The 14,964-nt window shown below is 42.2% G+C and overlaps 1 protein-coding gene across 5 annotated transcripts in view; it reads right to left on the reverse strand.

The window, feature by feature from the left end:
• Positions 1-14,964, reverse strand: part of gria1a (glutamate receptor, ionotropic, AMPA 1a) — a 76,102-nt gene that overhangs the window by 47,850 nt on the left and 13,288 nt on the right. For all 5 annotated transcript variants that reach the window (XM_073486846.1, XM_073486845.1, XM_073486849.1 and 2 more), the window contains exons 3-4: positions 6,471-6,710; positions 2,427-2,611 (exon numbers count right to left, since the gene is read on the reverse strand). In XM_073486846.1, the coding sequence (XP_073342947.1) occupies positions 2,427-2,611; positions 6,471-6,710 (425 nt within the window). The remainder of the gene's footprint in view (positions 1-2,426; positions 2,612-6,470; positions 6,711-14,964) is intronic.

The following is a 14,964-nucleotide window of genomic DNA, read 5'->3' on the forward strand; positions in this document are numbered from 1 at the left end:
CTAACACTACCAATTTGCACGAGCGTTTGTGAATACACCATCCTGCTGACACTGAGAGACGCTCGGCTCTCACCAAATCAGCGCTTCATCCCTGCACTCCTCAGCGCGCAGGGATTTATGCCAGGAAAAAATGGATACGAAATGCTGCGCGTTGCATTTTTCAAACTGTTTTTGAACTTGCGTATAGGTTAAATGTATTCCCAACTATTATACTCCTGAGCAACTCCTCGCCAACTTGCTCAGGCAACTTGCACACAGAGCCCCGCTCCCCAGGCAGTCTGTCGGCATTTCTTTACGCCGGTCAGTTCTGCTCCTCTCGACTCCTTTCTAATCACAGTAAGACAAAAAGAATTAGCCGATAGTCCAATCGCCCAACCCTAGTCCCCATCTACTTCACTTGTTTAGGAGAATGCTGCAACACTGTATGCCTGTGAAGCTCCATAAATGTTTTGCGGACTACAAAACTTCACCTGACTTTCCATCAGCATGAGGGTGAGTAGATAATGACAGAATTTTTGGGTGAACTTGTCCTTTAAGTGTCCCAGTAAGCCGTGCCAGTAGTGAGCCGGCGTGCACAATACGACGACCCTGAAACTGGTTCACCTAAAAGGAACGCACTCATTTTTATTGTTATTCGAAACACCTGCCGTTCCTGCCAAAATGTCTGCTCTGTCACAGTCTGTAATAACGGTGGCTGCTTCACCACTCATGTTTTTATTCTAATATTTGAGACAATGGGTGCTTGAGTTCAGACACAGCAGATAAATGCAGCCTTCTCATTTCTGGCTGGTCACCATCAATTTCGCTGGCTGGAAAGACAACTGGCACCAGCAAATTTCATTTTGACTTTTTAATGTTCGTTTTACTGTAAGCAAGAAACCCTGAAAGAGGTCTGAGAAGGGCAGCTGATGGCTACAAGATTGATACCACACTTAAAGACTGAAGCAAAAAGCTGTGTGTCCTGGCAAAAAGTCAGCGTCATCACCAGTCGATGATTGATGTAGAAGAAACAACTAAACAGCAACCAAAGAAACAGTTTTGTTCTTGTTTTGCAGTGCAGAGATTGTTAGTCCCAGCATTATAAATATGATGAGTAAAAATGTAAGATCAGATTTTTAATCAAAACGTAACGTGTGAGAGGTGCAATAAGTAAGAGTTGGCCACCTGTTGAATTCATACTCCAACAAAGGCAGGAAGCATATCACCAAGGTAACTGCTAGCTGCTGCTAACTGTATTCTATTCTGGCTGTGGCTGCCGTTAGCTTGTTAGCTCACTTAGCCATGCAGCTAGCTGGACTACTGGGGGAGTCTTGGTGTTTACACCGTTATTCCAGGAGCTTTGGACTGCCGGGAGAAAGAGGTTTTCAGGCCCGGGGCTAGCTGGTTAGCATGCTTACTCCAGTAGATATCGCTGCAACACAGTACACAGTGTCTTCGGCATGATGTCAAAACTGTTATTTCTTCACATTCTGTGGATCATCTCTAGTTTATTTTGGTTTTACATATCGCACCTTTGAAAGAGAAAAGGCTTTTAGGTGGAGGACCTGCTGGGATTGCTAGCCGGACAAAGCTGCTAACGTTACTCCAAACTCTAATAACAGGCCTGGACAAGTCAAACAGGGTTTTTTTTTTGTTTTTTTATGTAACCTGTAACCCCACAAACTAATGCAGTTAGCAAATGAAATGTTCCTTGGACTTGGAAGTAACCCTTGGTTACTACAAAAGGTAGTAAGCCAGTTAGCCAGACATGCTAACGATGCCAGCTAACATCTGAGCAGACTAACACTCTTTAATCCACTGCTTACACTTTCGGAAAAGGCTACAAAACAGACTCTACCTTACACTATACAGTATGTAATATAAGATGTACAGTTGATGTGTGCATATTAAAATAACTATAAAGCTTCGCCTGCAATACCTTATTTTGATCATGTAGCTACGATTGGACAATCTCTGTTTGGTTTGGCGAACAAGCAATTGTGACGCCAAGATCCTTCTCCTTTCAACAGTACAGAGGTGAGTAACTGATGATGCTATCACAGACAAACTGCCGACTCCAAATGCCAGAGCTGCGTTATTTATCTCTCCTGTCCTTGATGCTCCGGGAGACTAAACACCACACCAGACCACCAACCCAACCCCCACTTTCCATTTATATCCACCCCCGTCTCTCCTTTGTTCATCTGTTTAAAACATGCACAACCTTGTTCTGAAGTAGTGCTTTCAACTCCTTTCAAGTTTAAGTATGTGTCCAAAAGGTAATTTCACTGACAAATGTGACATTTCTACTTTGGAGCTAAAACATAAAAATACACTATGGTTTTATCAAATCATGAGGTTGCAGTCTTGAAGCTGATATTGCGCTACATATTTGAACATAATTACATAATCCCCTATCATAGCAAAAACAGAGAGAAGCTCTTCACCTTTTTCAGGATGCCAGTGAGCCTCTCAGTCTCACAGTCGATGATTATCTGGCCCTCCTTCCTCTTGTCCAAATCCTGGAACACTTTCAAGAAGGAGGCCTCCGTCATGGTCTCCACGTTGACCGAAGTCACCAGCCAGTTCCTCTCCGCCGCTGTGTCCAGAACCTTCTGCAGCACTGACAGGCCTGGACAGAAGAGTGGAGGAAGATAATATATTTGGGGATTGCAGAAAGTAGGAAAAGAGGAAATCTGGGAGAGAGACATTTATAAAGTTCTGCAAAAAGATAAATGAAGAGATGAATGACTTGTTGGGATTCCACTTGAGAGCAATTCTCAAGTGTCTGTATTCTATTAGGCAGCATGAGACATAAATTATGAGCAGGTTAATCTTATACTGTGTGTAGTGGCGTTATGAGCTCAAAGATAAATTAAAGTAACTCGAGAACCAAACAGAAGCTGTGCAGAAAACCAAAACGCTCTTGATAAGCTTATCCATCAGAATCCCCCCGTAGCGTCAGTGATATAGCACAACGAGTGGGACAGTCCATTAAGCACATTGACACGTACAGGTGTGCTTTTCCAGCTCGTACAGCGGCGGGCTAAATAATCACCACTTTCACGCTAACAAATAATCAGCCCGTGCATCATCGCGGACGACACACTGAACCAGCTTTACGTCCTCCGAGCGCCAATTACAGGCGGGGCTACTCAATTACACTGTCACCTATATGCTGCTTGAGCATCATGGAGAAAGAAGGTAGAGCAGCCAGTGAGATAAAGGCTCATGCTAAGACAGGAAATAAAAGGCGATTAGAGAACACATTGATCTTGAGCTGTGATTTACAATCTGACTCACTGTTGTACTCCTTCGCTGCTGGCAGTGGACCAATCAGATTTCTCTCGAGCTGGCAGCCACAGTTGTTTCACAGAGTAAATAAAGTAATTTCACCCGCAGCAGACTGGCAGCCATTACCCAAATGAATTATAGCAATTACAAAATTTAGAAATGTAAACTAATACACGATGTTGCCGTATTTGTTTTGCTTCCACTAAGCTCGCAAACACCGTTAAAGCCACCGTGGGCCTATACATGGTGTGTTTTGCATATCCTCCATGCTTGTTTGTTCATATTCATACAGGCTTTTAATGCACTGTGAGCAAATGTAAAAATGGCTTATCTACAGCAACAACAACACCACCAAAAACAACAACACAGACTCTGTCAAAAGCAGGATGAGAAATGCAGTGACAGCCTCTGAAAGATGATTGCCTGGCCTTATTACAATGCACACCAGCTGCTCTCCAGGCAATTCATGCTGGCTGTTTGACACCAGGTCATTAAGCAACACAAAGATGGATGGCGTTTCGCCTCCACACATGACCACAATACAACACATGTAAATAAATTAGACACCCTGAAAGCTGGTGGAGGTGCATTGCTGGAAAGGTGCATGGAGACGTATGGCACCTTTCACGGGGTCTCTTTCCTTACACTGCTGCCCGTGAGTGAATAATCATGGTCCTTGGTGCTGACAGATTTAATAGTAGCTGTGAAACTGATGATAGGCATGGGAACAAAGGAGGCAGTTAATCACGGCCTTGAATAAGGCCAGTGGGTCCTGAGGAGCATCGACAACTGTCTTTGAATGGAGTCGAGTCCCTGGTGCCGGGACTTCAGCACCACGGACAGCACCAGGCAAAGGAAGCCTCCGTCCCACTTACCATTTATTCCTTCTTTTAATCATCTTAATTTTTCCTCATGTCATTATGTGTTTATTTTATTTGTTAGTCTTGTTCTGCATTATGTACATTATGTTCCAGCACTTGAGCATACAGCTGGGCAACAGTCAACAGGAGCTAAAATTAGTGCTTGTATCTCATTATCGCTTCGTGTTGAGAATGTTCTGTACTGTACCGTATCACAGACAGACCTGTAGGCTGAAATATTACATTCCTTCCCCTCTCTCTTTCCCTTTTATGGTCTCACTATGTTCATACTGAATATCTTCTCGCCTTTTTTAAAATGTAACTATGTGGCTGATGCGCCCCTATAAATCAGAGCCAGCCTGACAGGGAGGCCTGTGGGATTGGCCAAGGTAAATATGGTCCTCCAAAGGCATCCTGCAAGAGAATAACATCATAATGGAATCTGGCTGTCATAAGCAACCTTCTGGCCAGAGGCAATACATGGAGACCTGGGCACGAGGCAATCGAGAGTAGAGAAAATGACACTTTGGGGGGGAACAATTTCCTGAATATTGTTTATGACGGGTTTAATGGGCTATCAAATTTGTTTTCCCGTTCTCTGCGTTTGAAAATAAAAAAAAGAAAGGCACTTTTATCAGTCGATGCAGCGCGGAAAAACAAATGTTAATAGGAAAAAAGGGGAACAATCAAATCAAAGTTCCTGAGATGTAAGGAAAGTGACATTGCATATGGTATATTTGTATTTCCCTGTCAACTTCAGATGATGGATGAAAGCACTGGAAAAATGTGGAAATATAAATGCATATCTAATTTCCACTGGAAATTAGATAACTTTTTATTATTATTATTTATTTGGCCTTTTGTGGCTTTATTTATAGAACAGCTGTAGAGTGACAGGAGGTGAGACAAAGGGGGAGGACATGCAGCAAAGGGACACAGGTTGGATTTGAACCCTCTGCACATGGTGTGCATGCTCTGTCTATGCACTATTATCTACAAGTGCTTTAAAAGAGAATAAGATAAGGTTAAGATGCTTTGATAAAAGAAGCACACACACACATACACACACATACACACACACACACACGCACTGAAATACCTCACAACTAAATACGATTTTTCTTAAAGGCTTAAAATAACCCGGTAGGAGGGGTGACTACAGCATAGTATCCAGGCAACAGGAGGACTACTGATACCGATTCCACTGGCTTCATCCCACCCCTCAATCACACAGGGGTGACCCTGAGCACACACACACACACACACACACACACACACACACACACAACAAACAGTTTTGCAAGTGGATAATAAAGGGATCACAGGGGATAAAAGAAATCTGAGAGACATGTGTGCCGCTACGGCCATCATGGATCAATAGGGCTGGAGACGACTGTGAAATCTCCACAGTCACTGCTCGGAGTGACATGATGGCATCTGTCTTTTAAAGCTGACTTAATTTAAGCCTGTTTACGTCTCTCACACAAGTCAGAAACACCAGCAGATGAAAGTTGCAATGAGCCGTCGTACTGTATGCATATTCAAAATAAGCAAAGTGTGCTTGCTTTTGGACACACACACACACACAAAATACACCCATCTGAGTCATGCTCCAAAACCCACAACACCTGGGACAGATGGCATGGCATTATGGGAAGGGTATAGCTGATTGGCTAGAGAGGAGAGGCAGAGGAGGAAGCAGGAGGCTGACAGGTGTGCTGCTTTATTTCTGCCAGCCTCTGCAGGAGTGTTATTAAGATGTTTAAATTGAAGGCTACAGCCCTGCCTGTGTTATTTTTTTTTCTTTTGGCATGCTACTGACAAAGGGACATTTGCAACACAGGTTACTGCTGAGGACAGCTCAATGAGAAGCGTAATCTTTTGTTCTATTGTGTGATTTATCCGCTACTCAGTGCAGGTCAATGTTTCTTCTCTGTGTTCTCCCTCTTTCTTCCTTTGGCGGTCTAAAATAAATGCTCTGATGGCTGCTCATTGCTGCACAATGGCTACAATTGACCCTTTTGCTGTCGCCATGGCAATATGAAGACGGCTAATGGTGGCTGCTTTAACGACTGGCTCTGCCTCCAAACGTCATCATGTGCATGTAGCGTAGTGGAACTGCGTTTTAGAAAGAAATACCATGTTGAAATTTTAAATGTAAGTGAGGGTGATAACATAAGAGAAAAACCTACATGTATAATCCTTTTCATAGTGATGTGGCAAAGCTACAAACGATTTGTATTTACCAAAGACAAAGATGTCCACTAAAAATGATGATACCAAACATGCAGTACGATGTGAAATGAAATAAAATGGAGGTGTGCACGTGTTTCCTACCCGAGTCAGAACTGTACATGTAGACGAACTTGGTCCATCCGTAGTGGTCGATAACTCCCACCAGAGCGTCCTGGAGCTCAGGCCTCAGCTGGATGACAAACTGGTTGGCCGTCTCGATGGGAAAGGACGGTGTGACGAAGCAGACATGCAGCGCTCCACAGAAGGACATGAGCATGTTGACTGTCTTCCTGTCATACAGGCCGATGATGGCATACACACCCTTGGAGAACTGGGAGCAAACTGCCAGAGAGAAAAGAGAAAAAACAGGGACATGGAGAAGATTAGTCTCTGAACTGATTACAGGATTTTGGAATATTTGTGTCCAACTGAAAACCCTGAAAAAAAATGAATTTATTTATTAGTTTATTTATTGTATTAAATATTTTTTATTTTAGAAAATAGAAAATGTATTACAAGCACACTTCAAGTTCAAATTCAATGGACTAAAAAAAATATACTAATTTAACAATACTTCAAGTGGTATTTTAGTGTACTTTAAAGTGTGCTTTGTTGTAAGTCCATTGTAAATTGTACAATATAGGTATATATTAGAAGATTTACAAACAGTGCACTTTAATGTTAATTTATTTTAGGTTGTACTTCTGTGTACTTCTAAAAAATATGCAAAATTTCAAGTACTTATAAAAGTCATTTACTGTACTTATAGAAAGAATCATTTTTATGTCCTTTGTAATTCACTGTCAGTATATGTCTTTTGAAGTGTACTGATGACTAGTCTGTCTACAAGTATACTCAGGTATGCTAAGATTTAATATACTTAATATATATATTTTTTTGCAGAAGTGAAAGTAAAGGCCGGGGCTGTTATAGTGAGCAAAATGAAATGAATACAATGACTTCACATAGTTTCACAAGGAGGCAATTGCTACTTTGGTGCACATCAAAATGGTGCAAAATCAAATGTAATAAGAATTGTCGGATGTGAAAATGTAAACTTGTTACTGTAGATTTAACTGCATAAACAATCCATTTTGCACAATGCAATAAAATCAATGACATTTGAACATTTGTTACATGACATCTACACTCTATGTAGGCTTGTAATGATTTGACTTGAAATTATGACCGATAGATTTCCTCGTGTGGGAGGGACAAAGATGTATTGAATTAAAGCTAAAATTATTAGTCACACAATTGATTTAACGGTCGATTCCAGCCTTTCCAAAGTGCTGCTTTTCCTCCATCTTACAGTCAATTCTAAGCGCTGTATCGTACGGTCAAGTATATTGAATATGTTGAGTGTTAAACTTCTAGTCGAGCAGAAAAAGCTATCTGGGGACATTCCCTTGGGCTCTGTGAAATTATGATGTTCAATTTCAGTATTTCTGATGCTTTGCAGACCAAACAGCTAATCAATGAATCGAGAAAATAATCATCACAAGTCTATAATGGAAGTAGTCGTTAGTTGCAGCCCCATATCAATTAAATTGAAGTGAACTAAGCTAAATTGATTTCCAGATAGTGTGAAAGTTTTCATCATGCTTTCATCTAACACCTGAACACCCAGATGTATAAAAGGAAGATATCTCTGATGGGAAAAAGTGGGGAAAAAACTGAAAACATAGAAAATGAGATATCTGTCATTAGTCACACTTCGTTAACCCTTTCAATTCAAAGCTGAGTCATCACACAGTGCTTTTGAATTTTCAGTTGAAAGCAGCTCTAATAGCTTTGTCCATTCAGCCACTCTGTGGCACGTTTATGCAAAGCTGGCCAGTTTTGTCCATCTGTGAACCACCAGTCTGTGTGTTTGCCTTCAGTGAGAGGTGGAGGAGGTGAAGGCAGATTAGGCGTAAAGAGGTTAATCAATGCATCCCCGGGGTTCCATTGACATTTTACAGACAGCTGGAGGCGGCGTCCATCTCTCATTTGCTTTTTCCCCCTCACTCTCTCCATCCGCCCATTGTCTGTCTGTCTGTCCGTCTCTAACAGACTCTGACTCCTTTTCACACCTTCTAATTTCTGAAAATAGCTCGTTTATGTCCGATGCGTCTCTTTGGAAGGTATATCCTCTGTGTGCTTTCAGCATGGCATGCTATCTTTGCCCTCGCAGGTCTGGCCTGGGCTATTTTCTGCCGTGGCGATGGGTGGGCCTTACTTATCTCAGTATTTACCAAACAGATTGAAGCCGCTGCCTGTCCCCGTGCAAGGGCCAGCTCACCGCTAGGAGCTGAGGGAAAGACAGTGAGGGGATGGCCCGCACCCAAAACGCCTAACCTGTCACAGACCTGCACCCTCCGGGCAGGCACGTGTGTGTGTGTGACGGAGATAGAGGGAGGGTGAGAACGGGAGAGAGAGGGAGAGAAATTCGGCAGTATCACATAAAAATACATGTGCACACACATGGATGCACACACACATATGCAGCCTCTAGTGCTCCAAAAGCCTGGTGACTCACCCTACTTAAAGCAAGCCCTGAAATAGACATTTTGAGCCTCGCCACACTGACTCAGTAACAGAACTATCTTTCCTTCACGGCCTGCACACGGTCTTGCTATTAAATCGACACTCTCTCCGCTATTGCTTTCCTCTAGCACACATTATATTTCCCCTTACAATTTTCTAGGACCAATTTCAGCAGTGGCCTCCATGTTCTGCCTGGATAAAAGGTAATGAGAGCTTGTTTGACTTTTTGTGCAGTGTCCCATTACTGTGCCCTACAGCAGGCTACCATGTTTCACTGAATGTGAGTCATTTTTTCATACCTACAGTCTGTCTGACAAAAGAAAAAAAACATATAGCCATGTGGCACCAGCCGCCTGCTCCGTGCTGGCAACGATTACCATGCGCTCGTCTAATTCGACATGAGCACGACACAGAACATTAGTGTAACTCAGCAGTCTCAGGTCTGGTTCGGACGGCGATAGAGGAGCGGCCTGTTGAGCGTGTTTGTGTGCGCGAGCGGCTAGTTAGCGCCGCTCCACACGTGTAACGACATTTGAGGCAGGGATGAGAGACCTAAAGTGATCTTGAAGACCCCAGCAACACCTGTCCACCCTGGCACAACGTGTCTCCTCGCCACAGTTACAGCTGCCATGGTGGCAGGACTGAGGTTGCCTGGGCAACAGTCAGTTTCTCTGGCAGGGATTACAGCAGCTCAGAGCTGCTAAAGGACTTTTGGAAGATGAAGTGGGAATTGTGAGTGTTTGGACATTTTGTCATAATTAGGTTGCCCCTCAAGGAATTAGCAAATTTGCAAAACTGACTTGGCTTTGCAGAAATCCCTCGATAATTTCTAAAATAATGAACGATTTGCAGCACATTTTCACCGCTCCGCATTTTTTATTTACACTCACAACAAACCATAATCATTTCCAAAAAGTCAACAGCAATCTTCGACGCTTGCATACAGATGATGCAGCAAAGCTCTCCTGACTTTACATTTTCACCCTTTCCAAACTTCTTCTATGAATGAACAATAAGTTGATTTGCATTTGGCCAAAGAGGTTTGGGCCGCGGGAAACGAGAGGAAAACTCCTAAAGGGACTGATGCTCGCACAGCAGGAGGAGCTGTCAGAAACAACTCACGCAGCTACTGTGTTCCCTGTTCTCTGTTTCCTGTGCCCTGCAGCTGTTCCTCTGCTTAGCATGAGCCAAACATCAAATGACAGACGTGTCTGTGCCGGCTGTACAAAGAGGGCGTGTTTGTGACAGTTGTTGCTGCATCTGAAGCTGTGGATGATGGGAGGGCTGTGAGGGCTTTGGTAGCTGCATCCTTCGTACTGCCCATGAATGTTTATAGCCCAGTACAGAATCACACAATGCCACTGGGACATCACTGGTTCACGTCTAAAAACAAGAGGTTGACCTGATGACTACATTAATCATGAAGCTGTAAAACCAAGGCCATATACTTGAAATAATGATGGATTTAAAGAACTTTAAAGCTGATTCTATTGTTAGAGTCTGAGACATTTATAAGCACTTCTAAGACACTTCTTAACAGTCACAAACTGTTTATAGGCCCAAGTTTGATTTCATCCTTCTGTTATTGGCAAAAGCCAATAAAAATAATCTTTTAAAATTGAGTTAAGCGCAGAAAGAAGAATTTCTTAACTTTAGAATGGGATTGTTTTTTCTAACTACAAAGTGTAGTTAACTGTGTCATGGTTAGTGTTTTTGATTTAGCTATTTTTTGTTTTATTTTGTAGATGATATCCTTGCGTGTCATGTTTTGCTTTCTACTTCCTGTCTTTGTCTTTTTCCCACAATTTTTCCGTGTACACCTGTGTTTTGTTAGTGAATGTATTCCTGTGTATTTAAGCCTGTGTTCTCTCTTCGTTGGTTAGTTTTCTTGTGTTCTCCTTGATGCCTTTTTGTTGCTTGCATTTTGGATTTTGGATGACTTCATCTTGTTATTGAGGCTTGCTTTTTTGTTGTTCAACCTGCCTGCCTCTGTGTGTCTTGCATTTGGGTCCCCTTATTGATAATATTAAAAAAAAACTGTTAATAAGTGCATGGCTAATTGCTAATAAATCCATAATAAAGCATATATTAAGTAAAGGTTTAACAATGACATAATAGGTAAGGTTCTTAAGCAGTATATTTAACCTGTTTCCGTGCTTTTAGTCTTATAATCTAACAAGAAATGTGTCTATGATGCTATTATTAACACTTTTTTTAGCTGTAGACAGGGAACAATAGCCTGATATCAAAGTGAGAACATTTGACTGGGCAATATGCAAATACAGCTCTGTTTTTTGCCAGATACATTGGCCAACTGTATCAGTCAAAGGTATCAAGGTGCCCTTGTGCATGGTAGCTGCCTCCCAGTTGCTCCACTGGAGCTGATTGCCAACCTGTGCACAGGCCTGTGGTATTACAGAGCAGCTCCTTCATGTCGGTGTGTGTGATTCGTTTTTCAATATCTCTGCATTGCTTGATACGTCAAGAAAATCAATACAGCTGGATTGAATTGTACCGTGTGCAGTAGCAAAACAATTTTTCAAATGTATTTTTTGGGGAAGTCAAACTCTAACCAGGTTTCAGAGAATCAATATAAGGATGTTGTTTTGAGAATGTTAGCTCAGTGAACACATGTTCTCTGAACTCATGGGCTTACTGTGACCGCATGCAATCCACAAATGTTCGTAAGAATGTTATATACGTTATATGCCTCCACAAGCACACACACACACACAGAAGGGACATGGAGTTTCTACTATTTTCCTCCCCTGGGACATGCATGCCATTATCCTGTGCAACATTAAGGTCAGCAGTACGGAGGGAATTTCACAGCAGCAGGATGCTGGGTTCAGCTGGAGGGAACGTACTGATTGGAGGGTTCTTGTTCAGCCATGCATAAAGGTCCTTTTTTAATAGAGCCCCTCTACTGAGGACTGACATGTCAGGTGACTCCACAAAATAGGACATCCGATTAAGTTGCTCATCTTATCCGCTCATCAGTAATAAGCCATTCGCTATTCTGTGTATTTTTACAACAAAACTTTTGTTTCTGTTTTCCAAAGATATGAAATGAATGTTTTTTGTTTATTTTTTTGGGGCATCCAGGGACAAAAAACATAGACTGGAAGAGAGAGCAGCTGAATCCAGCCCAGCTTTACTCCACCTCAGTATAACCCTGTCAGATTGATTCCCAGAGTCACACACCACCTTCATACAGTGAGTCTCACTCCAACTACTACACACCTGGGCTTATGTTGTCCATCCAGGGTCACCTTTATACCACAAGACCACGGATCTCAGACTGATCCCTAGGGAGCTCAAATCTGTCCTTTTTCAGTCAAAAACTGGTCGCAAAATGAGACACAACAAGGAAAACCACTGATGCTATATCAAAGGTGCAATGTATAAGAATCTTTGTTGGAAACATTAAAAAATATCGACAGAATGTGAAGAAATAACAGATTTCATGTCATGGTGTCTATGTAGTTTATCACAGATATTTACCGAAGTTAGCGTGCTAACCAGCTAGCCCTGGCCATTAAGGGTTCAAAGCTCCTGTGCAGGCAGTGTAAACACCAATACTCCCCTGGTCCCTGAGTTCCCAGTCTGTATCGTTAGCTGCATGGCTAATTTCGCTAACAAAATGTAAGTTAGCTGGTGACTCTGGTGAAATGCTGCCCCCTATTTGCTTTAAGTATGAATTCAGCAGGTGGCCAATCCTTAAATATATACCGCAAATATTATTTTCATAATCAGTTAATCATTTTTGTGATTAGTCAATTAATAATTTACTTAATAACACAACCAAATTTGTTGAAAAATGCCTTTCACAAACTCCCACAGCCTGAGGCAACAACTACAAAAGTCTTTTGTACCACTTGTCCAAAACCCAGACGTACGTACAATCACAATGAAATAGGGCTGCAACTAGCGATTATCTTTTTAATTATTGATTAATATGTTGACCATTTTCTTGACTAATCCATTAGTTGTTGGGGTTTTCTTCCAGTGGACAAAACATGATATAGTGCCCTATGGGTGCCCTTCAAGTACCCTTTCTGCATGCTGGTGCCGCCCTCGCACACAGCTTTTTATTTTTTTCGCCCTCAAACATCTCGAGTCCACCACTGTTTTCATAAAGTGAAGAAATCAGAAAATATCCACATTTGAGAAGCTGAAATTAGAGAAATTGGACATTTCTGCTTAAAAATTCATTAATTATCAACAGTTGACGATTTAATCAGTTATTCGACTTGTCATTGCAGCTCTTTTATGTTAGAAAAGGGAGAAAAAAATTAAATCCTCACATTTGTGAAACGCAACCAGCAAATGTTTCACATTTTTGCTGTATAGCTTGAATCGATTAGTTGATTATCAAAATTGTCTCAAATTGGTCAACTAATCAACTTCAACTTTGATTGATTGTTCAGCTCAGTTTTTGCAATGACCCATTTTTTTAAGTCCTCATAATAGCCGGCATCAAGAAATGTAAACGTAACATTACACATTTTTTTCCCACAATAAATATCCACTTTGACCTCATACAATCACCCAAAACATTGTCAAAAATTGCAAATGTTGAAGACCTTGCAAGAGACTCTTTTCATATGAGCCCTTATGTAGCCACCACTGTGAACCTAGGTTAACACGCCAACGTGAACCATGTGAACAGCGTATTTAGGAACCTCCGTTCACCCTCATTCCCTGTCATCTCTCTACTGTCAGCTTTCTAATAAAGGCATAAAATGCTCCCACAAAATAAATATATAAATCTGAAAAACCTAGTGCAGGTATGAAAGCAATTTTTCATGTTGGCTGGCAGGCAGTTCCTTTAGTTCGCTGGCTCATAATCACAAGGTATGCTATACTATCTTGTCCATACTTAGTTTAAGGTATCCTTTTGAAAGACAGAAGAGGGCTGACAGTAGCAGGAAGGTTGCTGTCACATCAGGCAGTAATATACACCACCTCAACAAGGGTGAAGGGTCACTCAATCAACCACAGAGCCCTTTGAGGGGGGATAAACACATCTGACACCAGACACTGGAAGACGCACACAGTCATCCTCCACTCAGCCACCCATGGCTAATAACTGTCAGATGATGTGTGTAATAAAAACAGAGAGCATGTTGTGGTCCCTCAGGTCCCATCCATCTTCCGGGGAGCTAATCAGCTATGTTAATGAGAGGCAGAGCAAAAGAAGTTGATATCCGATTCGCTCACGGGCACATGCACGTGCGCTCAGGAGCTGCTTAGGGTGCAAACGCACCCTCCTCGACACCTCATCTCAGTAAAAAAAAATGTCTCGCTGGTTCTGATGAGAGAGCGTCTCACACACAGCTTGTGCCTGTGAAGAATCCCTCAGGTGATGGGCGGGGGTGGCCTCCAACACAGCATGACTCACACAGTGCAATCAATCCGCTTCCATTCAGAGGACAGGGACCCGAGGGACGGAAACACACAGCACCAATAACGTGGATCTGCATGAATGTCCCCAGACCTGACTGAGTAGGAGGGTTTTCACTCTGGGATCTCCGGCTAATGACTTGAAATCTATTCTGGAGATGATTCATTCAACGATAACACGTCAAAGAGATCCTTCAATCGAAGCATATTGTCAAGAAACGCAAAACAGGTTTTAGAGGTTTAAAGGTGGAGGTTGGTTTTGCCTCGCTACCTTTCTACCTCTCTTGAGGACCCATACCCCATGGAATGTTGCACTCCAGAGAGGTGCGCTCGCTGTTCCCTGGAATAAACAGCTTTAGCTCCCCAAGCTTAAGGGAGATTTAGTACCTGTGCAAGAGCAATAAAATCGTGTTTATGTCGCTGCTGGTACCAGTGTGTGTGGCAAAAAAGAGAGACAATAATAGAGAAAAGGGAGAAAAAGAAAAATGTGGAGTTGATGTAGAGGTTGAGCTACTGAAGGTAGACAGAAGGAAAAGTGAAGAAAATAGAAAATGACAGGAAGTCTCTGTTGAGCTTCTCTTGAGCTTCCACCACTGGGGATAACGGTGATCAGAGCAGCTGACCAGCCAAACAGATCTCAGATTAAAGCCGGGCAACACTG

Source organism: Pagrus major, chromosome 18, assembly GCF_040436345.1.
Source record: "Pagrus major chromosome 18, Pma_NU_1.0".
Lineage (NCBI taxonomy): Eukaryota > Metazoa > Chordata > Actinopteri > Spariformes > Sparidae > Pagrus > Pagrus major.